At 38.7% G+C, this 27,913-nt stretch overlaps 1 protein-coding gene across 5 annotated transcripts in view; it reads left to right on the top strand.

The window, feature by feature from the left end:
* Positions 1 to 941: 941 nt before the first annotated feature.
* Positions 942 to 27,913, top strand: part of GABRA1 (gamma-aminobutyric acid type A receptor subunit alpha1) — a 45,136-nt gene continuing 18,164 nt past the window's right edge. The window contains exons 1-7 of one of the 5 annotated variants that reach the window (XM_069772678.1): positions 1,873 to 2,182; positions 2,300 to 2,346; positions 4,593 to 4,680; positions 8,486 to 8,598; positions 18,551 to 18,618; positions 24,390 to 24,610; positions 26,239 to 26,321. In XM_069772678.1, the coding sequence (XP_069628779.1) occupies positions 4,607 to 4,680; positions 8,486 to 8,598; positions 18,551 to 18,618; positions 24,390 to 24,610; positions 26,239 to 26,321 (559 nt within the window). In that variant the 5' untranslated portion in view covers positions 1,873 to 2,182; positions 2,300 to 2,346; positions 4,593 to 4,606. Of the gene's footprint in view, positions 1,065 to 1,821; positions 2,183 to 2,296; positions 2,514 to 4,592; positions 4,681 to 8,485; positions 8,599 to 18,550; positions 18,619 to 24,389; positions 24,611 to 26,238; positions 26,322 to 27,913 lie in introns of those variants that run through there. The other 4 variants (XM_069772680.1, XM_069772676.1, XM_069772679.1 and 1 more) reach the window with 4 other exon arrangements.

The raw sequence follows: 27,913 nt of genomic DNA, 5'->3' as shown, positions 1-27,913 counted from the left end.
GTGTCTATGCGCTAGTGATTTGAAAAGTCACTACTTATAATTTCATTGGAAAGTCAGTTGGTTTTTCCATTCCTTACTCTTCTGTGCACTGCTAACAACCTCGAATCAAAATGAGATGAACTACATTGGAAACGTCAGGAAACTAAGCAAAAAGTCCATTGCAAGTCTTTAAAATAACCTGTGGCTATTTAATGCCGATCGTAGTGACTGGGTGAACTTGGTGCGCTAGGGGACTTGATAAACAAAACCTCTATTTTCCTTGTGCTTAGGGAAATGATTGCAGCGTTTCGACTGTTATAAGTCAAGCACTTATCCAAAATGACTGCCACCTCGGAAGTTATTGCCAGCCTTAGCTATGAATGTCATTGGTTTGTTGGGTCGCACCAAATCCTTCTCATGCTGTTACAAAGACAAACAGATCGTGTATTTTGTAAGGAGGCATAGAATGTGCAATATTCGATTTAAAAATCTGGATAGAGCTTGCAGCGGATAGTTTAACTGTAACATGGGATACCAATTCAGGTTATCTCTGACACAACCTATGGATTTCGGCCTCCCTTGCAGCAGCATCATAGGAGGGAACAGAAATTGGATGGGCGATGGCATTGAGAGGGGAAGAGGGCAGGTAGCCGGTATTTGAAACGCAGTAGATGCACACGATGCAGGGATTTTTTCCACCCCACGGATGCTGCTGGTGCTCTCTAAGTAGCAGACACCGTTGACCGAGGAGTTCATTTTATCTCTACACTAAGCAGAGCTACGACAGCTGACCATGCCGTGCTTGTGGCAGTTAGCAGCGTCTGACAGTTCTGCAGAAGGCTTGGCGCCGGTGAGAGGTGCCTTGAGCTAGAGCCCCGATAACCTGCGGCGGGCAGGTGAGCGGCTGCGTGACGCCCTCCCGCCACGGCCGACGCCTCTCCGGCCCCGCGGCGCCCAACTTTCTCCTTCTTTCTCCGCTGAAGTGTCCGCGCCCGCCGAGCTCGCCCCCGAGGAGAGGACGGTCGCCGGCCGGGGGTGAAACTGCCGTTAACTTCCCGCAGAACCGTGCCCCTCGGTGACCACAGGTGGGGGGGGGCCGGGCCACCGCGCATGTCCCGGGGGGGCGGCCGGGAGCGCCTCTCCCGCCGCGGGCAGCGAGCCAGGCGCGGCGGCCGCGGGCTCCGCCGGGGCGCGGACGGTCCGCCGCCTTCCGTCCCCCCCCGGCGGGGCAGAGCGGCGGCGGCGGCGGCGGGGCAGGGCAGTGCCGTGCCGGGCCGTGCCGCGCCGCCGCGGGTCCCCGGCCGCCCCCCGGGAGAGTGGCGCAGCGGGGGCGGGGGGGGGGGGGGGGCGGCCGGCAGCCCCCGGGCACGGCCCGCGGCGGGGGCCCTGCGGCCGCTCCGGGCGAACGGGGCACCTACCGATCCAAGGCGTGGGAAAGTGTGGGAGAGCCGCCGGCCGCGGGAGCGGGTTTCCTGCGGGTCTGGCCCCGAACGCCCGTTACCGGGCTTTAATTAGGATTGCACGGCGGCTCCGGCCCCGTCTGGCTACGTCCGCGGGCTGCCGCCGGCTCTCTGTACGTGTACACGGGCTACGGGCACACACGCGTAGTGCTGCATCCTCTACGTTCCTAGCGAGCCTCCATTCATATTTATGCCGCGATTAAGTATTCGATCAAAGGTTGAACGCGAACGCAGACCGGTTATATTTTTAATGTGCGACCCTTAAAATAGACTGTTCTGTAGGCTGCGAGTGTCTAAAGATTCTCAGCGCAGCCTCCCCCCGGCCGTACAGCTCCCCCCCCCCCCAATAATAATAATGCTGCAGATTGTAGAAGGATTTGAGTCTGCAGCCAGAGAGAAAGGGATTAGGGCGAGAGCACTGGAAGTTAAATTGTGCTGCATATAAAAAATGGGCGGATTGGTCTCCAGATGAGAGCTTGGTACCACCTTCCTTTCTAAAATAAAATCTCTCTGGCATGAAGTCACAGCCTATTTCACATCCGGTTTACCCTGGGACGTATTACTACTGTCTTGGTAAAGAGAAAGCTTTTGTTGTATCGCGGCGGTCGGAATATTGGGAAGCGAAATTTGGGTGCTAAGCCCGGAGGAGCGGAGCGGCGGCGGCGATGGCCGAGGCGGAGTGAGCGGCGGAGCCGGAGCCGCGCAGCCTCCGCGCGGCGCGGGCGGGAGGGCAGCCCCGGCAGGAGGGAGGGCAGCCCCGGCAGGAGGAGGGCAGCCCCGGCAGGAGGAGGGCAGCCCCGGCAGCAGGAGGGCAGCCCCGGCAGGAGGAGGGCAGCCCCGGCAGAGCCGGTCCCCGGCAGAGCCGGTCCGCGGCGCCCCGCGCGGACCCGCGCCCGAGGGGCTCCCGGTAAGGGCGGCCGCTCGCTCGCACACACACACGCACACGCACGGACGGACGGACGGAGGGACGCGCACGGACAGACAGGCAGACACACACCCGCACCCCTCCGGGCGCTCCCGGCTGCGGGCACCGCGTCCAGGCGCGCAGGCGGCTCCTCTCCCCTCTCTCCGCAGGTACCGCCGGGTCGGTGGGATTTTTTCCTATCCCTCCAGCTTGAAAATCCGCAGCGATCGATGGGCATTTTAATTTACCTTATTTATTTATTTTTATTTAGCGTGGACTCGTTTCCACCGGTCGCTTGGAAAAGGTTTTTTTGGTTTGGGGGCTTTTTTTTTTTTTTTTTTTTTTTTTTCCTGAGGGAGGCGGTGGGAGGGGTGGCTTTCTCAGGGTGAGGGGGAAATACAAAGTTGAAATGCCGGGAGGAAAACAAGTCTCGATTTGCGCCTCAGAGATGGGCATATCTCTCACCGGGAGTCAAAAATGCATCAAAATGCCCCCCCCCCCCTTTTTTTTTTCAGTGGGCACTGCTGAAATTCTCCCAGAAGCGTGGCTCTTCCTCCCATTTTGAATGGGAAACCCAGAGCTGGTTTCACAGGCGGTGCGGGCTGGGGGAGGCCAGGGGCTGGGGGCTGCCGGTGTTGAACGCTCCTTGAAAGTCTTTGTTAACATTTGCTTTTTCCAGCTGCAAGAAACTTTCCTTCTCCAGGATTTACAGTGCCTTATTGAAGCGGGGGGTGGTGTTGGGAGGGGGGGGGCGAGCGTAGAGCTCAACAGATCAAGATAGTTCAGAATAATTCACTTTCCGTCCTTTATCCCAAGGAGCCTTTTGCAAAGGCAGAAGTTGGCAGGACCGGGAGAAGGCGATTTTTGAAGTCACAGATGTTGCCTTTCCCTTTGTAAGGGGGCTGATCACAGGGCAAGTTAAGATGCAGTCTCGTCCCTGAAGATCTTTATCCACGCTTTCCTGCCACATCCAGCTCCTTCCTATCCAGTTAGATCAGCTCAGCCCCACTCACTGCTTATCTGCCGATCATTTGCCTATAAAGGCATTAATTATATCTCATTGCTTACATACCGCTTTGTAATGATATTTTATTGATTTAAATTGTCCCTGAGAGTGTGCAGCGAATTGGGGTAGCTTTATTTAAAGGTACAACACCATTTCCATGTACGGTGCTTAATTTTCTCAGGCATTTAAAAAAACTCCAATTCACTGTTGGGGGAAAATACAAGCTTCATATTTTGTTGCCCTTATTTAATGTAGTGAATACTAAAAATCAACTGGATTCCAGCACACAGTATAGAGATACGTAAAGGGACCTGCAGCATCTCCTGGGCAATCAGTTGAATCCGGAACACCGATTCCACAAATATCGGCTAACTTTGTATTTTATGGTTTATTAGAAAGCAAAAGAAACCTTCTGAGTTGTGTTACTTTCTACTCAAAGGTAAACTGAGAGTAACTCAGTGAAGTCTGGAGAGAGGACAGGAGACATTTGGAGAGGAGGAGAAGGCTGCTAATGCAAAAACATTCCCTAGCAGCAGTCAGAGACTGGTAGAGATTTGGGAAATGGTGTGTAGGTTGTCAGCACATGGTTTGATTATGAATTGTGCCCTTTAGCCCAACAAGAACATTAGTGTGCATGTGTAGCAGCAGATTACAGAGCCAGAACCTGATCATTTGACTCCTATGATGCTAATATTTCAGGGATGAGGAGAATAGTAATATCTGTAGAAGAAAGTTGCTTTTATCACATCAAAGCAAAGCAGTGGCTGTGGGGGAAGCACCACTCTTCCTCAGTCACGCTACCATACACTGACACCTTCCAAGGGGTTTGGAAGGACTCGGGCTGAGTTCAAGTCAAACAAAACCCAATTACACTTGGTTAGCTGGAAATGTGGAGGCGCCTTGTCACATTTTCAGCACAGGAGGAAACTGAGTAAGAATTGCCACAGAGTTTGGGGACAGCAGCTTTAACTCCTAATTGTTTTTGTTAATGCTCAAGAATAATGCAAAAAAGAATACACCCTTACCGCAAAATAAATGCCGCCCTAAGCCTCTGTGTCTAAAAGTAGAAGGGAAACAGGAGAACAGCCAAGGCCGTGCTCCCTTGTTCTGAATGACATGAGCTGTAGTATTGTGAGGTCATTGCCTGACATCAAATTATCCTGCAAAAGTTTCCAAAATCAGACATTTTTTTCCACAGTACCTGTTTTAATGTAAGGGACGTTGATGATTATTTTCCTTCTAGTTTCAGAGCCCACCATGAAGAGACTCCTGGTGCTTTGTGACTGCCTCTGGGCCTGGAGCCTCCTTCTGAATGCATTGACTGAAAGAAGGTGGGGAGATATTTTTTTAATGCACCAACATATTTTAGGAACTTGTAATTTAATATAGCAGCATAAGACAAATACTGCATGGGCTGCACTACTACTAAGTGTATTGGGGGAAGTTAATCCCTGTTCAAATCCCAGCTAAATCTAACCAAGGCAAGACTGAAAGAAAACTGCAATTTGTTCACATAACATCTTTTTTTCAATATTGTGAAGAAAAAAAAGCAAAAGCTTTCTGAAACAAATTGAAACTAAACTACCTCTTAAACACCTGTGCAATCCTTTCTACTTTTATATAATGACTGCTCAGAAATACAAGTTTCTTTAGAGGGGAAAAAAAAGTGTAATTAAGGGTTTTTTAATCTCATTTAAGTGCTATTTAGTAACTTTATTGTCCCTGCAAGCAGATGCAAAACTTTCAGTTCTTCGTTGGTCAGGATTGTGTCCTAACTTAGTAGCTGGTTTTGCAAATCCGAAGTAGACCTTCCTGGTGAAGGGAGACTGCTTGGATGAAGAAGAATTTGTAAGCTCAAACCCCATAACAGTTTATGTTTGAAAGATCATGCTGCACCAAGTGTTTATGGAATATGTATTGAAATCATAATCTAAAAATAACAGTAGTATTAAGCACAATTTTTAATCATACAACACCTTATCTAACAACTAGTAGGTTAACTAAGGACTATAAAAAAGCAGTTTGGAGTATACTTGAAGTACTCTCTGCAATTAAAAATTCAGTAAAGGTGTTTAAGAAGACTTATAGATATATTTCTGTATTTTAAAAATATTAATGTCCTGTCAGTAATGCTACCTAATGACCAAAAAGCAGTAGAAATTTCACATTGTCAACAGTGATCCGTAAAAGATGTATTTGTGCCTTGATCTCCATAGTGTCTCCTTATGTATTTGCAGCTGTAGATAAACTTACCTTCTGGCTACCTTGGAGATTTTAAATAGGGTAGAATGGGCAAAGGGCAAAGGTTCATCTGCATGAGCATTTTTGCTAAAAAAAAAAAAAAAGAGTGGGTGGCTCATGTAACAGTTGCTGTATTGAATAAACCTGACATTTTAGAAGCAATACTTTTATTTTGATAATATATTAAGATAGGTGAGATTTGAAGTGATCATGAAGTACTTCATCTGGCCTAGCTAGAGAATTTGGTGAAAACATGTTTATTATATAGATATGTGTACATATGTATGTGTACATATATTTATTATATCTGTAATATATGCATGTGCATTCTTAAAGTGAGAATTAAAACGCGTTGGACTAGTGTTTAAAAATTATATGGTGTGTCACTATTATAATGACCTGTAGATGGAGTTAGTGCACAGTTTTTTATTATACTGTGGTTTAATATGAAAACACCATCGCATACAGTGACTTTTTCCTCAAAATGTACACACCTTACATGAAATGTATCTGTTTCTAAAGCCGTTTTGTCACAGTAACTTCCATTGCCTTTTCTTCTGGAGTGCTGGTAATCCTTTATGATAAAAAAACAATTGATGAATTAGATGAAGTGTCTGTGATACAGAAAGACACAGTCTTTCCATATCATTCTTGTCATAAAAAAACAGCATTAGGACTATTTTAATATGTGTGTTTTGAATGAAAAATCACAATACCTCTGGAGTTACAGGTTAATATATATATACACAAATGTTCAGATTTTTCCTGTTGTGACCATATGTCAGTTAAAACCAGCCCTAATGGTGCTTTTTACCTCTGATAAAATGGTGGGAAGAACAGGTAAGGGTACTGACAGATGCGACACCCAGAATGGAAGCGGTGTATTGTATTGCATCCTTTCCGACTGCGCCTCCACTAGTCCATCTTTCTGATGCCTTTTCTGCAAACATACTCATTTATTTACCACTAAAATTTCTGAAGTGTTTTTATATCCTTTTGCCACCTTAACGCTGATGACCTTCTGCTATCCTTGAGATATGTATGTACAGCAGCTTGTTTACTGACAAAGAGTGTTAATATGAAATTAGTCCAGTGAAAAGTCCTGTGTTGCAATTCGCCATAAGTTGTATGAGGAATGATCCTTTGAAAGATAGTGCTCACTGGAGACAGCAAGAGAACTTGTTATTTGGTAACATATAGGAAGCATAAAGAAAAAAATATTAACGTCTGTAACTTAAAATTCAACTGTAGGTATGAAAAATAAATATAAATCAACCTATTTTTTAATTAAGTGAAATTATATGATATGGCTGGAGGAAATTCTTAGCGTTTTTTAAAACTCTTAGAGATTTTGTCTTCTTCATTAGAAAAAGTGATTTATATACAATAAAAAAACCCTGAAAAAGGGATGTGCGAAGTCGCATCCTATTGAAATAAAACAAAAGTTAGTAAAACTTCTACGAGTCTCAGTTCTGAAACTCATTTAAATTTGTAGTGTTATGTATTCAAATCTGTACTGCAAAATAACTTGGAAGCATTTCCAGAGTACCTATATCAGGGTATCTTTCCTCCTTCTCTCTGTATTTGATACAAGTAGAATATATGGGTGGGATACACTAAGGATGCTTGACTGATGCAGCTTACAGAAAGTCATTTCACATGTGTTTTAACAGAACCAGATCATTTCACGTAACAGTATATTCCTCATAAGACGATCTTTGCGGGTTAGAGCAGGAACAACTGGCAGAGCACCGAGACCCGCTTAACGCCACAGTCGTATGGATAACAAGCTGCCCAATGGAAGAATCGGTTTTGTGGCTAGACCTGATCCTAACAGGAGGTTTTGGCGCTGCACTGTTTATCCAGTTCAGTAGCAATGTGTGCAACAAAATGATGTTTTGGAAAGCAGTGTTTTTGCTTTTAGTCATGATGACTACACGTGTGTATAATGGAAGTTTTCCCAGCAATGAATGAAAAAACGATACTGGGTTTGGCTTTAAGACAACTGTAATCTATGATTAAGGGAATCATCTATAACAGGGTATTTGGTAAAGGTTTTAGATTTAAAGAAGAAGGCTGATTCTGATGTCATCTACAGGAGAGAGAAACCACCAAGCCCACAGATTTCATTCTGATTTGTATTGATGGAAGTAAGATTTTGGTAGCTGAGTTCAAAGAGCTTAATTTTATCCTTGTTCAAGCAAAATTTCAGGACCTTTGGCTGAGTTAGGGATATACTTTAGGGATCTGTAAGCGAAGCTTTATAGACATGAGAGATTTCCATATCAACAGATGGTTTTGTTACACATCTGTAAGGAAAAGTTGGAGGTATTCCTCCAAATCTTAATTGCTAAAGGAAAATGGGAAAGAACATAAAGCAAAATTATATATTGATCTGTGAAAGTGCACTCACTTGATTTACTTCTATATTCATAAAGAAGACATCTCTGTATTTTTGTTTTATCTTTGTTTTAGCATTTATTTTCAGTACTTAAGTGTCAGTGTTCTGAATTACTGTATCTTTGTATGCAAATGCTTCATGACTATTACGAATTAAACACATTATCTTTTGCTGACAAATGAGCCTTTTCCTGAGGAACACATGTCTAAGAACTTATAACCATTAATGAATAATGAGATAAACATTAAGGAACTGACATTCTATTTGCTCACCATTTATAGAGAGGCACTGATTTTCTATGATTTTACAAAAAATGTTCAATTTAAGAAGAAAATGTTCAAGTGAAAGAACCCTATAAAGCACTACAACCTTGTTATATGGGGATTTTGTGACCATAAACTGGTATAAGCAAGATTAAACAGATTTTGGAATTACTGTTTTGTAAGGTTCTTGGTAGATTACTGTTTTTCAGTGTTAACTGTTCTGTATTTCAGCTATGGGCAAACCTCATCACAAGATGAACTTAAAGACAACACCACAGTATTTACCAGAATATTGGATCGTCTGCTGGATGGTTATGATAACCGCTTGAGACCAGGACTGGGAGGTGTGTTGTATTATAATTTTCAAGGTTACATGTTAGAAAAAAAATCAGTTAAAACAATGTTATTTTTCCATGATATACTTGTTTTAATTCTGTTTATATATACACATAAAATAATGCTGATATGTAATATGCATTTTTTAAAAAATGCCACGCCTTCTGCATCTTTCACATACTTGGTATGCTCACGCTTATACCCAAAAGAAGAAGAAAATGGTTCACAATTCAAGAAGACTTTTGAATACATATTAAAACTTTAAATGTATGAAGAATAAACAATAATAAAATAAGACCTGTGACCTGACAAATGACAAGTTTATGAATCAGGCCTAAACAGCACATCTATCTATGACTATCTTTCTAAGAGGGTTTGGTTGTAAAAGTGAAAGCGTCAATCAACCTTAGTCATAAAAGTCTCAGAGAAGTCTGTAAGATTTTTTTCTACTTAGGTATGTCAGGATTTGTTTCTGTAACTTTGTGTCTTCACAGCTTGGTAAAAATGTCTTTCTTCTTCTGCTCTTGGTGCTGAATCCATAAAAAGGTATAAAAACACATAGCAATTACATCTTTATAAAAACATTGTTACAAAGCCTGGTCTTTATCAGCATCCCTATGTTCACTCTTTAAATTGTTCTACTGTCACACAATCCCAAAATTGGATCTTAAAAGCTCTTTGTTCACGAACGTGGAAGTTCTAAACATAAAAGCACAAATCTGTTCTTTCCAGTGCATGGAAAGGTTGTTTTAGTCTTCCAAATGTCTGTCTGTTTTTTGTTGTTTTTTATTTTTTTTTTCTTTTGGACTCTTCAGGTAAAATAAAGCAAAGCAGCCCACCCCACAAAGTATAGTTCAACCTGTTTTCATATAATAGCTCTCAGAAGAACTGCATTGTAAGAAGAACAGGGTATTACATTAAGAATTCTTATACCATCTCCTACAGGTGAAATGGAAGGTACTTAAGAGTAAGCTTATTCTGTGCTTTGAGGCTACCATCTTGCAACAGTTCTTGAATTGTGAGCCACCATCTTCAATGGTTTGACTTCACTGACTTCAAGGAATGGCTAAAGATAAAATTCCGTTTATAAAGTATTAATTGACACCTTTAAAAATGGGTTGGTCTGTAAATTTTTGTGTGCAATTTCAGATAATGCATAACAAAGTAAGAATCAGTTTTCACTTTTATCTACCAGTACTTTTGCCTGCTTACTTGTAAACCCTTGGACTAGTGTAGAAATAAATGCTCCTTCATCTTTGATTAATACAACTGTACAGTTCAGTCAGCTACTACATCACAGTAAATAAACATAGCAGAGAAGGCAATAAATAAATGAAACTCTGTAAACTGTGTAGTCTGGTACATGTCTACAAGAAAAATCTGAGCATATGATGATTTCTTATATGAGTTTTCTAGCTATTATGGTTTGTTTAACAGTCACTAGAAGAGCAAACAAAGGAAGATGCAGGGAAAGGATTTTCTGTCACTCTCTGGATTGCAATTGAGAGAACTAAGCACATCAGTGTAGAGGCTTATGTATGTGTGTTTATGTGTAAGTTTCTGAAGCCAGACTTCAAGGGTGTAATGGGAGGACAAGTCTGCATACCTCATGAAAGGACCGTCCAGCGCAGTTAAAATTTACTCCTGACAGAAGGATTGTTTAATGTAACTGCTTCTATAGGAGGAAATGAGTCTCTTCACAAACGTTAATAGCCATTTGCATCACTATCAGTTAAACACAAAAATGAGTGGAGCACGGGTAATATGGGGTGGAGGGAAGGCAGGATTGGAGTAGTTTCTCTAACCAAGGGTTAGAGAAGTTTAAATAATCTTTGCATCCGTCCTTTTTTGAATTATGTTGCATGTTCCTGCCTGTAGCCAAGAACCTCAAATATCAGAAATTCCCTGTTGCTCAGTACGTTATAGTTTCACGGTGTCAGTACGGCAGAGTAAATTTAATTTATCTGTTGTGTTTGTCAGCTTTGAATACTAGAACTAAGAGTACCAGGACTTTTAAAAAATCCCAGATCTGATGAAATTGTGGGCAGTAAATTAAAGTTTAAAATAAAATATAGTAAGAAGTAGCTTTACTCTTTCGACTGTTGAATAATGCTTTATTCAAAAGACATAAATTATAGATTTCAAAAACTAGGGACAAACATCTAGGCCGATGTTTCCAATTCTGGTACCAATTTATAATAAAGGCTTTGCTCAGGAATTTTGAAATTCACCTTTGCTAAACCTTCTTGCTAAGATATCTAAATATTAGCTAAGAACCTCAAGAGTACTCAGTTTTGACACATTTGATTTAGACGCTTGGTATAATGGGGAAAAGTATTCCGAAATGTTCCATATGTAAAAATATATCAAATACAGCATGGTTTTTAGAGTTGGAAGTTCAATAGCTTTCCTTTATAGCATGGTCTGTTGCTGGAAATTCTAAAACGTATATGGAAGAGCAGTGGTTTCATTTTTCTTCCCAACATCAGTGATGGCTTCTTATTAAATATTTCAATCAGAACACAATTTTTATCTAGTCTAAAGAGAACGTTAAGAAAGCTACTAATATAACAGCATTTTTAGATATATAGAATTACGTTTAAACCTCATTCATTCCGTATTAGCTGTGATGTAGCTATCGGAGAATTTAAGAGACCAGAGACCCTCATGAATATGTTATGTGGATAAATTTTACGCTGTTAGGCACAGTGTGAATCTGTGTACCACTGATTACACTATACCACTCTTCCAGTTATCTCAAATTGCCTATCCTGTTCTTTCTATGCCTTTTGAGAAACACTAGATGAACTAAAACATTGTGTGGTACAGTTCATTTCTTCTATAGAAAGGGGCATATTGCAGAAAACTCTCTGCTTATATTTGTACAACCTCTCCTTGTGTAGTGCAGTTTTTCAAGTATATACACCAGCAGAAAACAGAATTTTGTGCAGGAACAGAAACAGAAAAGAGAACCAATTTCTCTCTTTCTCACCTATGGAAGAAAAGGTAGCTGATAGAGTTTCTTCAGTCAGTTTATTTGTTTCTCCTTCCTTGTGTTTATGTGTATGCATGAAAAATTCAGTGACAAAAAGGTGTGTTTACTGGAAAATTGTAATGAATTGTGAAAGGGGTTTGATCTTGATCTACTCACTTACAGGAGTAATTTCCTCCTTTTTGAAATAAACGCCATGATATTTCTCTATCCCAAGTTTGCAAACTTCCGATTAGTGTGGTGAACAGTTTCATTGCTTGGTAGAAATATCCTGGTGAGGCAGATGAGGCACCATGAAGCAAGGAACAAGCTCCTGGAGATACATTGTTGGAGCTATACTATATATTCATTGGAAAGCCAGGTTAAAATGTGGAGCATTAAGATAATGAAAAATTCAGAGGTGCTGAATTTTGAATCACTCCTTCAGCATGCACGGAATCAGTGCTAGATTATTAAGTCCTCCCTTTCCTTTTTTTAGATCTTTTGAGATAGCACTTCAAAAGGAAAATAAAAAACACGCATACTCCATAAAGAGTACAGGAATGAAAATTATTATTTGTCAGATAAACCAGTAAGGCCATATCTGAAATTAAGTGAGCAGCTCTGAGCATTTTGCCGTTAAACAAAGAAGGAATTATTTCTCATTAACAAGAGCATAAATAAATGGAGTAGGTGACCCATGGGGAAATATTACAGTCATTGAATATGCTCGTTATTTAAAAAATGGCATTGTGGCTACAATTAATCTGATTTTTCTTTAAAAGAAACACACAGCACTATATCATGCATTGGCACATTTGCACCTTTTATCAATAATTATTGATATGAATTATGTTATTTAGATGTTTGCATCCTTCATATGTGGGCATAGTCACTTAGTCAGACATTGCTAGGAAATAGCATCTGTTGTACCCATCCATAAACACGGAGAAATACCTACATTTACAGTTATTTATGCCTGGAAAATAGAATTTTCAAAATGAATGTAAAAACGTTCTGAATCACACTAAAGGACACCTATTAACTCTATGAGAGGATAATAATTTACAAAAAGCAAGGAGGAGGAATTGCAGAGTAACATACTGAATCTGAAAGAGAGGAAATCATGTTAGACATTAAGGGAAAAAATAAACAGCGAAGTCATTTAGGTAATAGCATAATTTTCTGTGGGAACTATCTGGATCCTAGAACTAGAGCTGATCAAAAATAGGCTATATAATAAAGATACTGTTCTCTTTTCCAGTACACAATCCTGAGCAAAATAAAGGCTCAGATAGTGCTAGGAAGGAGTCAAATAAGGAGGAAAATTCACCTCAATGTTTGGTGACCTCTCCTAGTAAACCACTATAGACCAGGAGTTTAAAAGACTTGACAAACAATGAAAAATGGTGGAAAAAAGAAGTTCCTCAGATAAATGGATACGCCATTGCCTTTTGTTCTGGGTTGTCTTCATGTGGGGAACAGAGAGCCGTGGGATGCCACCATGGCAGATTTGGAGTGCCACAGTGGAGAGAGGGCAGGCTTGCACAGTGCAGATTGGTTGTACTCGGTGCTGAGATTTGTTAACGTGAAACCAGGTGCAGCTACAGATTTTCTGAGACTATCACCTTTGCAGTGTACACATCCCTGTCTAAAACTAAACTATATCACATCATCTGTGACCTTTTAACTTAGAATAATTGTAAATGTGGTTTATCCCTTTGAGAGGGATTTTGTAGTAGAAAGGTTGTTTAATACAGAGCTAAGAAGAACAAGAGTGGGTTTGATTAGGCAGACCAGAATCTTCCTAAAGGAAATTTGCTCTTATAGTTGGGTCGAATGCCCATTAGATCATCCCAAGTAGATTGTCAACATTACTTCAGTGTCGAACAGAATTATACTTGGTTTATGCTATCAGTAAAAGCTATTTGTTGATCTCTCCCGTGTGATGTTTATCAAAATTGAGTGTGACTGTCCTTAAGTGGAACGTCGGTCCGTCTCAGGCAATTCATTACTTCCACTGAGTGCTTATATTTAAAGTGATGGAAAATAAACTTGACAGTATTATGTTAATTAGGTTTTAAAATTCAGTTTTATGAGAACATTATCTATAAATATATGATAAACTTACCTCTTGGTGCTTGAGGTCCCAATGAAAATTGTTCGATTTGAACTCGTATCTGAGCTAACTTAAAGTTTAGGGAAAATATGGTTTTGGTCTGTATGTGTAATAAAAATTTAGTTAAACCTAAATATTTCTACTCCAAATGAAAAGAGAGTCCTATACTGGACCCCTACGCATAATTCTGTAAGTAAAGAAGGACTAGATGCTATACTTTGTAAAAACTGAAAGGGCTGATTTTTGGTCTTTTTTCCACTCTGTAGACGCCACATTAATGTAAAGGCAACTGTAAAAAGCTATAGAAGACCCTAGGAAAATTGATTTAATACAACAGTAGGGAGGTATGAAGGACATGAGCAGCTCTGAGCTGTTAATTGCATGCAGAGAGCTGCCATGACACTGTACGGCCCTCAGTAAACCCTTCATAGCAGCACAGACTACAGTTGGGTAATCACAGGACAGCTCACTGTTCTCCCTTTTGGTCTCTACTTTTACAAAAGCAGCAGCACAAAATTCTTATGAGTGTATTTGTTGTGGTTCTTCAATCAAAATACTTCACAGGATGCAGCCAGGGTGATTAGTCTACATGACTTGTTTTAGTAATACTAGTGTACACTATACAGGCATCTAAATTCCTTTCATTCAAAACCATAGGAAAAGTACTCTCCGTTTTAATAATTATAGCACACACTTACACAAGACGTGCAGGAGGAACAAGTGCTTTGCCAAAAAAGATGAAATTAATTTAAACCACCAAAATATGCAATTCAAATAAGCCTTGTGCTCAAATACCAGCAGCTCAGAAAGGGAAATAGTTAATGTATAGTTTCCTATGATAAATAGGCTTATTTCCTGCTGTTTAAATAAATCTGTATTTCTTATTTTGTTCTCAATTTGTAATCCAATCACAATTCTAGCAATAGTGAGCTCCCTGGGAGTTTAAATCAAAATATTTATTGTTATTAATTTTGAGAGTTTACGTTAGTCTAGCATCATTAGCAAAACACAGTAGTTGTAAACAGTAAAATTACAGTAGTTGATGTTGACTGGTGCTTTCATAGCTATATGTGGATCAATTGCTTGAGGCTGTCTCCCAGAGTGTCTAGGTGTGGTTGCTGTTTTGCCGATTAGTAACTACTTGGACTTTATGGTTGCCTTATAGTAAAACTAGTAAGTTGTTAATAATTTCTTTGGGTTTTTTACTGGAATTGTTACCTGTTCTACAGATATCACTATATTACTTAGTCCTGGTTCCTGAGACAGATGTTATAGTGAAGAGACATGGCTAACGTGTCTTTACAACTGATGGATTTGTCCTCAGCAGTCCCATCAGCTCCTGACCTGAGCTTTTGTTCAATGACTTAGAACTTTCCCTCGTTCTTAGGGATGTTGTGAAGGTTTTGAATATAGCTCAGGATTTGAGGTTCCTGAAAAATGCATTCTGAGCATTTGAAGCACAGTTTAGGCCTTCCCATGGTAATCAAGCTGCAAACTGAACATGTTAACCTTGATTCTAAATATATATCCCAACTGTATGAGTAAACACATGTCCTGTGCAGGAGTGACTCACAACTTCTGAAGCTCTTAACAAAGCACAGTTGAATCATCTAATTAGTAAAACAGTAAACAAAAATTTCAAAACTTCCATATGGCTTTGGAGGGCCTAATCTTTTTCTGTGTGTTCATACACACTTCTTCCTTGCTCTTGGAAGTAAGGTGCATATCAAAGAAAAAAGATATAATTTGGTGGTGTGTAGTGGTTTTATCTGGATTTGAAGAGACCTGGGATTAGATGCTCTGCAAAAGTGTCATCAGTACAAAGATAACACAATCTCTTGTGAGTTCACAATCTGAATCTTCTATTATTACTTATGACTTACATGCCACTTAAATTATCTTCAGTGCTATACAGAAATGAAAGGCATCACTCATTTTTCCACTCCCTTGGAAATCTTCCATCTTACCGCCAAAGCCTTTAGTTTCCATTTTGTGTTCTTAAAGTGATTTCCTTAAGCCTCAACCTCTCTACTATGACCATATGTCTCCCAAAACTAGAATTCAGGATACCACTACATGATATGCCACTGATTCAAAGAGCATATTCTGTGTTTGTGCAAGGTAAATCAGTTAGCTATATTATATTAAATAGAGGCTCACTCAGAGCTGGGACTATGAGTTTACACCATTAAGGGATGAATGCATTGTCCCTGAAGAGCTTCTGGCATCTTCTGTCTCCTAATGACACCAGAGGAAGTGCCTCAATGGAAAGGAGATGGAGAGAGGGGAGTCAGGATGAAAGATCTTTTAAAGAATCATTTGAGTTTCACTTTTCAATATGTAAAAGGCTAATAGGTTTAATGATGATATTAGTTTCTCAGTCTTAAGAAAAGGCGATTCAGTAGCTGGAACTTAAAGAATCCATTCAAGCCATGTTTTACTGGACCTTGTGAAATCTCCATCTTCTTTTTTTGCCAGCTGTTTCATACAAGACCACAGCCTCTTGAACTTTTGTGAAAGTGATGGGCTGAGAGAGACAATACTTTTCTTCCCAGCCAAGCGATTTCTCATCAACCATATGCTTCTTCCAGTAACAGAAGGTTAAATTCTCACTGTGAACTTACTTTAAGTCCAGAGCCAATTAGATGTCAAGAGAATACTTAAATTTATTTAAGTCATTTGAAAAGCTTGTAAACAATGATGAGGTCACACATTAATTTCACTGGAAAGCCAAGGAGGAAATTTCACCTATCCAATGCTTTTGTCAATAGTCACTGTAGTTTGTACGCGTCTCAGTCACAGATATAAAGAACAAAAAGTACATTATTAGGCATTTCAGCCACATCATAATATTTTACTTTCTGTGATTATGTAAAATACATTGGAAATTTCATCCTTTAACTTTTTTTACGAGTCCTGAAGATTACTTCTGCTACCACCTAATTTTTGAATTAACTTGCTAAAGAATACAAATGTCATTCAATGCATTACTAGAATGACAGTAGAATCAGCTCTAATATTACATCTTGATTATTGCTGTGTCACAAAAGGAGATATTTTATTGTGTATATATTAAACATTTATATTAAACTGCTTACATTTATGTATATTTAGAAGTTGTAGGCTTTTTTGAATGAAAGTGAAAAACCTCTATGTGCATTGTAGAACACTGATTTTTGTTAGAACTTTTGCACCAGATACAGAAATGTATATTGTTACTGGCTGCTTAACCTTGATTCCTTATTTCACTTCTCTTCTGACAGAACTTTCTTGTCAGATGGAACAAAACATATTTAAATAGTCCAAAGTCTTCTGAAATCAGAAGGTTGTATTAAATTAGTTATTTAATTTAATTCTTTTACAATATTTAAATAACATTATACAGATAGCTACATATATACATTTCTTAGGTTTACGAAGATTTTTTGCCAGCTGCATGTCTTTTGTTTACTATACATGTACTCTTCTGTCAGCCTCTTTTCTTTAGGATTACTTTTAATATTTCAAATTTCTCAATTTATTTCTTTTTTCAAAGTTATTTGAGAAATGTATCACTCTTTCCACATTTGAAATTTCTACCCCAAACCACACGCTGGCTTGTATAGCACTACAGTAAATGTATTCAGACTTACATCACTGTAAATTCTGAAAGCTGATGGGGTTAGCTCCACTCAACACTGTTTGGATTTATGCCTCCAGGGGGTGTGACTCCTTGCAGCTGTATTTAAATCAGCAGAGTTATTTTGATATATGCCATCCTGGGTGAATATTTTGTGACGTGTGGCCTAGAAAATACCAGTATGTTCAGAAGTGACTGATACTCGGTGTGTGTGTAGAGGGGGAGGAGAGGAAAGGGGGAAGTTAAGCTTGTGTGTTTCTCAAAGGGACTTTTAAGAGTAGATCTGCGGAAGCCAGATGTTTGGCTCTTTCTGGAGATCAGCACCATTTTAGGTATCTCAGACTCAGCATTTGTGACCACTAAAATCATTAGATTCCTCTGAAGTGGCCGAGGGCGTTGTGCCATGGAGCAAATTTGCACCCTTGAAATCACAAAGAAATCTAGCTTTATGGTATAGCATATACATATAATCTGTGTTATGTACATGTTATAGGTTTCTGAATTATTATTTATACTAATCTATCATTGAGGCTTATAAAACAAATCTGGTAGCTTAAGGGAAATCTAATGTTAGTGCCCATATCAATTTAAAAAGAAATCTAAACCATTTACAAACCATAACATTTATACGTATGTAAAAAATTGTATTAGAGAAGTTTAGCTGATATCTATTTGGAAAAGTTTTAACTCCTTTTTGTTTATCGCAATTAAGGGTAACACAGCCATTTCTAACTCATGCCAATAAAACATCTTCATGTTTTTATACATGGTAATGTATTCTCTCTCTTTTTCTTCTATGTTCCTGTGTCTCAATAAAAAATACATAATTCATAAGCTCAGGGTTAATTATTAGAGACCTTCATTCAGCTTGCCCAGAAACATTGAGTACCCAATGAGACTTCTGAGTGCTGTGTAAAATATTCAGCACTGCTTATATTGTCGGACAAGAGGATATATTAGTCAAAGAGTGAAAAGATTTACACAACAGCGGAACTATGGCTGCTGTGCTGGGGCATCACAAGCCATGTCTCAAAAAGCTCTGTAGAAACACTAATATAAAAATTGTTGCTGACAATATCGACTGTGAAATTACATCTAGAAGCAATAAGTTATCAGGACTGTATTGTAGACCAATTTTAGAATGGCTAATCAAAGCCAATAATTTTTCTATTTATTGTGAGAATTGGTAGTGGTTAGATCTAATGAAGACTGTTGATAGACACTCACTGTCCTAATTTCCTGCTTCATCAGAGCGTGTAACTGAAGTGAAGACTGACATCTTCGTCACCAGTTTTGGGCCTGTTTCAGACCATGATATGGTAAGTGATGGCCTGTATTTCTACAGCATTCATTTTCTCTTGTCTTTTTAATTTGGAGGATGAAAGATCTATGCAATAACTTACTTACTTCTTTTAGGGCTGGGCTTTTTTTAAACCCTTGATTCCAAAATGCTGCCAGCTTTTATGTGCAACCATTCCTGCTAGCTGTGACTGCATTTAAGTGCCCTGAAATTAGCAGCCTCAGTGACTTTAATAATGTGTTTTAACAGACCTTATATTTGCTACATAATATGTTATGAAATGCATTAGGGTTTGGATCCATATTCTTCTGAGAATGATTGCTCAGGTCCTTGCTGGCAATCACTGATCCAATTTGCCAAGAAAGATCATCATCTTAAAATGCAATTAACACTTATGCATACAGTGTGACATCCGTACCGTCTAACCTGTATTTTTATATTAAAAGCTACTGATCAATGGGAAGTGACTTTCCTAGATCTTGGTTGCTGAAAGAGAAGAGAAGATTAATGAGAGAATTAGTGTCACTCCTTTATGGAATGAACATTAAAATCAAATTGCTAGGTAACTGCAGGGGATGGAGAAGTTCAGAAAACTGAATGAAGATGTTGTGAGCCCTGGTCTTAAGAGATATTTAAAATTGTGTAGGACTACGGATAAGGTACTTTAAATTTTGCATATAAATGAGGTCTTCACAAGTAGGTTGCTATTGACAGGGAAAGCCTAGTCTGCAGCTACTAGTATCTGCTGGATCCCGTGTTAGGATGAATGCTGGAAACATCCTCATTAATATAAACAAAGAAAACAGTTCAACCTTGTAGCTGGCTACACTTAGCTAAATACATTCACCAAAAGAAAGTTCCATTTCTTACCACAAAATTGTCAGTTGTTTAATTTGAACTAAAACTGTAGACAGGCCTTAAACACCAGGTTATTAGAAATTTCTGATTACACAAAACAATGTTAAGGGATGGAATAACAGAGAAGGTAACTTCTACAAGATAGTTTATTTTCCTAAATGAACTTTATGCAAAGACACCATTTTCCTGATTGCTGGGAAAACAGCATTTATAAAACTACAGTCAAATTTATGTTTGCAACTGATGCCGTGATATTTAAATGAGAAAGAATAGCTTGGGCAGCACAGACTTTTTGACCAGTCATTCTGCTGAGAAGACCTGCAATAGAAGGGTAATCCAAGGAAACAGCTAGACTGGTGACTTGTCTCCTCAGCACATATCTACAATACTGAGTACTATATATACAATACTATCTGAGTAATATACGTACCATGAAGAAGAATTTTAAAAAAATCATTCAATGACTTCTGCTTTTTCGTTCTGCAGTAATTTTGTGAAATCACAATGTTTACCTGCTACTCTAAATTATACATTAAAAGAGGGGAAATTCCTTGGAATAAAGATTGGTAGAAACCACTGACATCCACCATTTGTATTCTGGTAATTGGTTCAGCAAAACACTTCATCTTGCTTTCCCGTTTCTGTCTTGAAATAGGTAACCAATCACCACTGGACAAACGGAAAACTTCAAACACAGTCATGTGACTAACATTTTTCTTTTTTTTTTTCATTTAATAGCTTTTGAATTAAAACTAGCAGCTGCAGTTTGTAAGTGATCTGAGGCTGCTTCATTTTTGCAGAGACCTGTCTTCTGGGGACAGGTCTCTTATTAGTTTCCTGAAAATTAATGTAATTTAAAGTATTGGGCTGGACATACATGCTTGTGGGAAGTGAACAAAAAAAGAGTGAGAGAGATATATATGCGGGTAAATGTGTGCTTTGTATTAATATTTATTAGAGTTGTTTTCTATAAGTCAGCTGGCTAAGCTACTGTTTGCTCTGTTGAATCAGATTTACTAGAAAACTCCAACAGTGAATGGCAGTCTAATAAGCAAATGGACATGGATGCTTTCCTACATGTAGACATAAGTTTAGAGTAACTGATAGGCCTGATGAATTATATGGGACTATATAATGTTTGGACTTCAGCATCTACTTACACTTTGTAGTTTCAGGTGATTTAATTATGAAGTAGAAGGTAAAGCTAATTTAGCATTCCTAGGACAAACTGATATTTCTGTGGAATTAGGGTTTTAAGGAAGAATAAAATAGTGAAGCCAAAAATAACCTCCTTTCAGAATTAGGAATAGTTATATTTGAAAATAAATTATTGACTTCAGCTGTAAGTCAGTATAGCTGAATTACTATAGCATAAGTGATCACTACCTAAAAAAAAAAATCTCAAAAATAATTAAAAACCCATACCACATTGGCTCCTGATTTTCACTTAGTTAAACAGGAGAAAGAATTCATCAGTCTCTTAATAAAGCTTGTGACCAAGAAACACACAGACAGGTGTTCATATGTCTTGAAAACTAAGGAATTACAGCAAAGTATTTAGTGTAAAACTCCTACTCACCTCCCCTAAAAAGTAATGTGTGTGCAGCCTACTCATGCTAACTCTTTTGCTTAAGGAAGTGTGAAATCAGAGACAGAAAGATAAAATGAAGAGCTTACCAGAATATGAAGTTTATATTCATTTCAATGTACATTTAATGCAAAGTCCTCTGTGCATACTACAGTTTGGTTGTAGACACCATTATTTGAGGGCTACCCCAAATTTGCTCCAGTGAGCAGATTTACAGTAAGCGTAGACAGGAGCGTGAGATTTGGTCACAGGGAGGCCTCGCAAGCAGCTGTACTGGCACACTGAGGGAACGATGCGCTGCTCTCTGAGCCCAGGACTGATGGCTGGGAACTGGCAACGAGCTATTCCAGCTGATGCCATATGTTACGAAACTACAGTCACAGTGAGACATCAGCATACCTAGACCATCTGTTTGCAGGAATCCAATGAGGCAGTTATATAGATAGTAGGTTGATATATCAGGGAGTACATGGTGTTCCTACCCACTCTCAATACACTCTTTTAAGAGCAGCATAGATATAACCTGTTATTCTATAAAGAGAATGTCTTGGCTTGTTCTTAAACTTGTGAATAAAATTAAACAGGAAAAAAGCACTTTTTAAAATAAAAACATCTTTTTTTGGAATAATTTTGTAGGTTTTCAGGCATGTTCTCTCAGATGGTGGATTGAACTAATCAACAGATAACTGGCTATTCTTGTATGACTATCATTTTTGTGAAATTTTTGATGTATATTATTTGGAATAAGAAGCATTTTAAAATTAACTTTTTTCATAAAGACAGAATATTTTTTTCTAGTAAACCTTCATTCCCACTGCTTCTGTACTGTAAGCTCTTCAGGAACAAATTTCTATCTCGCTACCCTCCTGTACAGCACCTTGTCTGATGTAGACCAACCACAGTGTGGTCTACCCTGTGAATAAACAGTCTCCAGGGAGAGGTATCAGATGAGCAAATTAGAGAACATTTAAGTCAAAGTGTTAATAACTATTCAATACCATACAACTTATTGCCAAAGTGCAGATAGGACTCTTCTTTCTTTCACTGCACACTAAGGACTGGAGAGCCTCCAGTGTGGAGAATTTATTCCAAATTTCATCTCACTCATACGTTTGCGCATAGACCACTGCTGTAGTACCTGGTTTGGAGAAAATCTTTCTGTTCCTTTGTTCTGTATGGCACACTCCTGTAGAAGAAGCCCTAATCAGAGTATCTGATGATTTGATCTTAAAGATCAGCTGTCTGTCAGGATTCATTTGAGGAGAATTATTGTACATGTTAAAGTGGGTAGTGAAAGCTAAAGAGCTGAGACATCTCAGCCAAAATGAATTCATCTTATATGGTGCAACAGCCTGGGACAGAGAAAGATTCAGTCTGTGCCAGGCATGACCTGTCAGCTACTTTTTAATTGAATTTTATCTTATGCCGTCAGGTCCCTTATCAAATCTCTCAGAATTCTTGTTCCTTTCCAGCGTAAGAACCTTGTGTTCGCATAAAGTGAAGAACCAGACTCCCTTCTCTCAACCTGTACCACCTCCCACTCACCTCCTCCTTTGCAGTTGAAAGAGATAAAAAGGGAATGGCTTACATGCACACTGAACTGATGTCACCTTCTGGGCATGTCTTTTACCTTTCCCATGTGTGTAGGAGGAAATTTTCTTTGGAGTTAGTAAAACATGGAACAAATCCAATATTTTAATGCCATCTACTGCCTTTTAAATCTCTTTCTCTCGTGCTCTGCTGCACACCTGGGACAAGATTTTGCACACAGTTCAACCTAAGGCCCCAACCCAGCACAATTCTGAAGCAAGTACTTGGCTATAAGTGCAGAACTGCTGTCACTGGGACTGAACAAATCCACACTTCAGCAGCTCACTGAGCACATGATTAAAAAACCATGGAAATACAATTAAGTATGTACCAAAATGACTCACAGGTCTGGGATGTAAAAAACCAAACCAAACAAAAACCAAAACCAAGAAAAAAGCCCAAGCCCAAACAAACCCAAAGTAAGAACACCCCATGGAACTACAACATTTCCATGTCCACAAGAAATTTATTTAGGGATTTCATGCCCTAAAACCAGGAAAAACACACCACCAATAAGAATCACCATTCTTACTTGCTGATAGTTGCGCGAGGAATAAACAGCTCACACTTGCTTATGTTGTACGGAGTGTTGCCATTTGTTAAAAGAAGGTCTAAGGAAGTCTGCCCCAGAGAGATTTTGCACACTCGTTCCAGAATGTTTACTAACATATTCCTTGGGGCAGCTCTTTTCCTTATAGCTGTGTGTGCCTTCACACACAGGAATTCCCTTTATTTTAGGATTTGCCATCTCTATTGGCAGGAGACTTCAGCAAAGGTTCAGTTTCTCAGCCAAATGGTAATTTTGAACAGTGTTTGGATAGCTGCTTTTGATGTTTATCACAATATCATAGCCATGAATGATCGAAGGGACAGGATAATCCCATACTGAACTTTCATGCTGGAGTGGAGTTTTTCCCTGGGAAAATATTATACTATACTGCATCCACAGGAATTTTTCACACTTTCACTCCACATACATCTATATTTTACATATAATACTCAAACATATTTTTCCTAATTTCACCCTCTCCCTCTTAACTTTGTTCCTGTTGCTTTGTAACAAATAATTCTTTCATTTCGTAGTGAGTGTTGGTTATTTTGATTCTCCCCATGTACAATGAGTCAGCCACTGCATCTCTTCCCTATTGGCCCAGTCCTTGTATAACCAAGCTATAACTCATGGGTCAAAGCTGTCCTCTGCTTGTGCTCTCTGTAGGCCAATGATTTGGCCCAGTGAGCCATTCCTCGTCTTGTAAATCAGACCACGTAATTTTAGTGAACTGTGAACTTTTTGCAGGTTGGCTACATGTTTATGCTAATGAGACACTTAGAACAAAAGGCTCTAGTAAGACCCTGTCTCACTAGGCTTGTTTTATTCTGAGACATAATCTTCCTGTGCTACGCATACTGGCTACATATCCACAGCTTCAAATTACAGTTTTATGGAAGGTGAAGGAAAAGTGAGAAAAGGGTGAATTGTGTTGTTTCCACTACATTATATCTCAAATTCTTGTCTAACTTTTGATATACTATTCTCCCTAACATTTATTCTGTTGAACACAGTAACGATATTGTAACTGTTTAATAACCAGCTTCAGGTACATTGTAAGTAATATAGAGAATAAACGTTCTGATAATTACTATTTCATTAATAGTCATCTTGCTTCTAGGGAATGGTAAGAATATACTTTTCAAGTTCTCATATTGCAACATATGGCATCATAAGTGTTTCCCTTTTTTCTGAATTGATGTAGGAATACACTATAGATGTATTTTTCCGTCAAAGCTGGAAAGATGAGAGATTAAAATTCAAAGGACCTATGACTGTTCTCCGGTTAAATAATTTAATGGCCAGCAAAATTTGGACACCTGATACCTTTTTCCACAATGGAAAGAAGTCAGTGGCTCATAACATGACGATGCCAAATAAACTATTACGAATTACAGAGGATGGGACATTGCTATACACAATGAGGTGAGCCCTAAAATATTATATCCTTCATTTAGTTTGACAATTTAACTTGTTAAAGCATCATATTTTCCAAACAGAAACAGGTTCCTTTCTGAGCATAATTTGATTTCTGCTTAGTAATTATTTTCACAATAGGCCATGGAATGACGGACAAACTGAGGCATTTGCAGTGTTTATTTTTTTCCCCTCCTGCTGTGCTACCTTCACATTCCCCCTAGATGTGTCTTAATGCTTGATTTTAAAAAGGTCCCTATAGTGTTAGGAATCCATCAGTTTGCAGAGGACCTTAATTTGGAATTGCTTTCAAGGATTCCATCAGCAAAGTATAACAACGCATGAAAGTTTAATATATTCTAGACTACTAGATCGTGTACAAGGGATCTTTAATCTTTGGATCCTATAGAAAGCAGATTCTAAGAACTAGCAGATGCGCATGGAATTCATTGCCCATTCTTGATATTTCTTGACAGTCTAAAAATAGACATTTCTTATTCCATTCATAACAAGAAAAACAATTCACTAAAGCATTGGAAAGTTAGGAAAAAAAATATTTTTGTGCTGGCACCACTCTTACTGGAAATATATTATTCTCTTCATGGATAACTGAACTTTAGCTATCCAGTTGTCAGCAGAGGAGTTAAATCCTTTTGAAATAACTATGATACACAGTCATGGAAACATTCTGGATTAAAAGACTGCAAATTAAACAATGAAAAAAAATGGTATGTCATCTCTACAGAGCTACACATCTGCTGCTTATGTCTCCCATGGAATCAAACAAGGTATAAAGCGATTCTGTTGACTTAAAGTCAAGATGGATAGCTCAGTACATAGGCAAACACTGAGTTTTCTTTTAACAATTTTAAAGATGTTTTTAAAAGCAGTACAAGTATTTGGACAAAACCAAGTCTCCAGGCTTTTGGGAGCCTGTCAAATATGTTCAATTTATTCCGCAACATTTTTCAAGACTGCCTAGGCTAGGGTGGAATCTGCTTGGCTGGTAGTTACACAAGTCCAAGTCAATTTTTCTTGTCTTCCTAAATGCTTGGCTCTTAGGGATTTAATCCACAAGAACACTATCTTGGCAGCACATTGTTCACGTATGTCTTTTTTTTTGACCATAACCATTTCTATTTGCTCACCTTCGCAAGTGCCTTAATGCAATCTTCTGTCCAGTATTCAAGTATTATTGTTCATTCCTTGCTGATGTCTGGTATGTGAATGTTTCTAGTTTATTTAATCTCTTTTATTGAGAAACACGTTTGCACCCAAGCTGATAGCAATGAAATGATTTCAGCAAATGTCTGAGCATCCAGAGTGGGCCAATTTAACAATGGCACCAAGGAAGCAATTTCAGTTGCTAATAGATTTAACCCTCACTCCAAGTTAGAAGTCTGAGCATGTCTCTGCTGTACAGTGAAACACGGTCTAGGGGCAGAGCCAGTCACACTGCTGTGTCTACACAGGCCTGTCAGCACCCCCAGCCAGACAATTCAGGTCCAGTTCTAGCTGCTAATTAATCACATAACAGATATTATGCTATACTTATTCTATGTGTCTTAATAGAAGTCTATTTGCTATTTCTATGAAACTAGAATAAATGTGTCCTTTTGCTCATTAATCCATTATAGATTGACTGTGAGAGCAGAATGTCCAATGCATTTAGAAGACTTTCCTATGGATGCACATGCTTGCCCCTTGAAATTTGGAAGCTGTAAGTTTATTTTAAATTGAGGTTTCTCCCTTTTTAGGCCACTTTACAAAAGTATTTTGCAACTGAGAAAACCTCAAGGTTTTAATCTTGTGTATTTTTCACTTTTTTGGCAGGGTTGTATTTTTATTCTTATATATATTTATATTTAATATAATGAACCTCTTCGATGTGTCTTAAATACCCTCCAATGTCGTGCCTGGACATTCACAAAAGAGAAAAATGACAGTGCTCTGAACATCTAGAAAAGTAGTTTGTCACATAGAAAATGTTGTTAATCCTATAGTTGCTTTATTTTGTTAAGACCACAAATCAATGTTAGAGAAAAGTAATACAGACCACGGACGACTGAATTGGTTTTAGGTGAAAACAATTCCTCTACCATACTCTTGGCATGTTTAGAGCAAAATTTTGCCTAAAATTATAAAATATTCATATTACAATCATGCAACATTTCTAGAAGTGAAAAATCTCACGATGGAGTCCCACACGTTCAGCATTTGTAACCTTAGATTAGAGAACATACTGGACAAAATGTAATGTAATTGAAATCAGTGTAATAACTGACAAAGCTTTCTGTAAATTGAGACTTTCCCCCCAAAGTTTAATTTGAATAGCAACCAACCTGACACTGATATATTCAAACTTAGCTGAACGTAATATTTTAAAAAATTAAATATAGCTCCCCTTCAGCTCTTTAAGTAAAAAAAACCAGAAGAGCTATTTTACTCCAGTTGGTTCAACACAAATATGGAAGAAAAAATGCGTGGAAGATGTAATAGTGTACAAATTGTTTCCTCAATGGCTATTTTTTTCTAGTAGAAATGGGTCGTTTCACTGATAGTGGGTACTTAGTGGCTTGATCAATTTTAGAAGTCAACAAACAGAACACCCAATTCATTCTTCACATGGTAGCAGACAGAGTGATAATTTACTTTGGGCTGAATAGCTCTATGTTTACTATGAGAAGGGACTGTTGTTTTGTCTTTAAAGAGCTACTAGCCTCCTAGATAAGATTTAGAGAACACAAAGTTCATACAAACTTGGAATATAACTGACAAGAATAGTTTGCTCCTTGAATATTAAGTTTCCTTACAGGACTTCCAATAAATCTTTCCAAATCTCCTGTGAAACAGAAGGGGGTTGGGGGGAAGCCTTACTCCATCTAATAATAGGGCAAATAGCTGCAGTATATTCTTGATTAATAAAAGGAGACCTGTGCACCTGAGATCCCAGTTAGATCAGGAGTGGTCACAGGATTGAATTTCTTTTGAAATGCACATTAAAGTGTTTACACAGACTGCAGGCTGGATCTGGGAGGTAGGAAGATAGCTAATCGTGCATAAAAGCTGTTAATTCAAAGTTAAACCATCAACAGTTTCTGAACAAATGTGAACTACTACACTGAATTTTTATAGACCTGATAAGACACCTATCACCACATCTGTGCATCACTGAGCCACAGCCTAAACACCAGATATTCCCTAGTCAAAAAATTGTTCCTATTTTTTTCCCACATTGAGTTCTCTCTGGCCCACTGTGTCCCAGATTAGTGTACTCTTCGTTCACTAAGTGCACGGCTTTCCAGATTACTC

Source organism: Haliaeetus albicilla, chromosome 27 (assembly GCF_947461875.1).
Source record: "Haliaeetus albicilla chromosome 27, bHalAlb1.1, whole genome shotgun sequence".
Taxonomy (NCBI): Eukaryota; Metazoa; Chordata; class Aves; order Accipitriformes; family Accipitridae; genus Haliaeetus; species Haliaeetus albicilla.
This window is presented reverse-complemented; position numbering and strand designations above follow the sequence as displayed.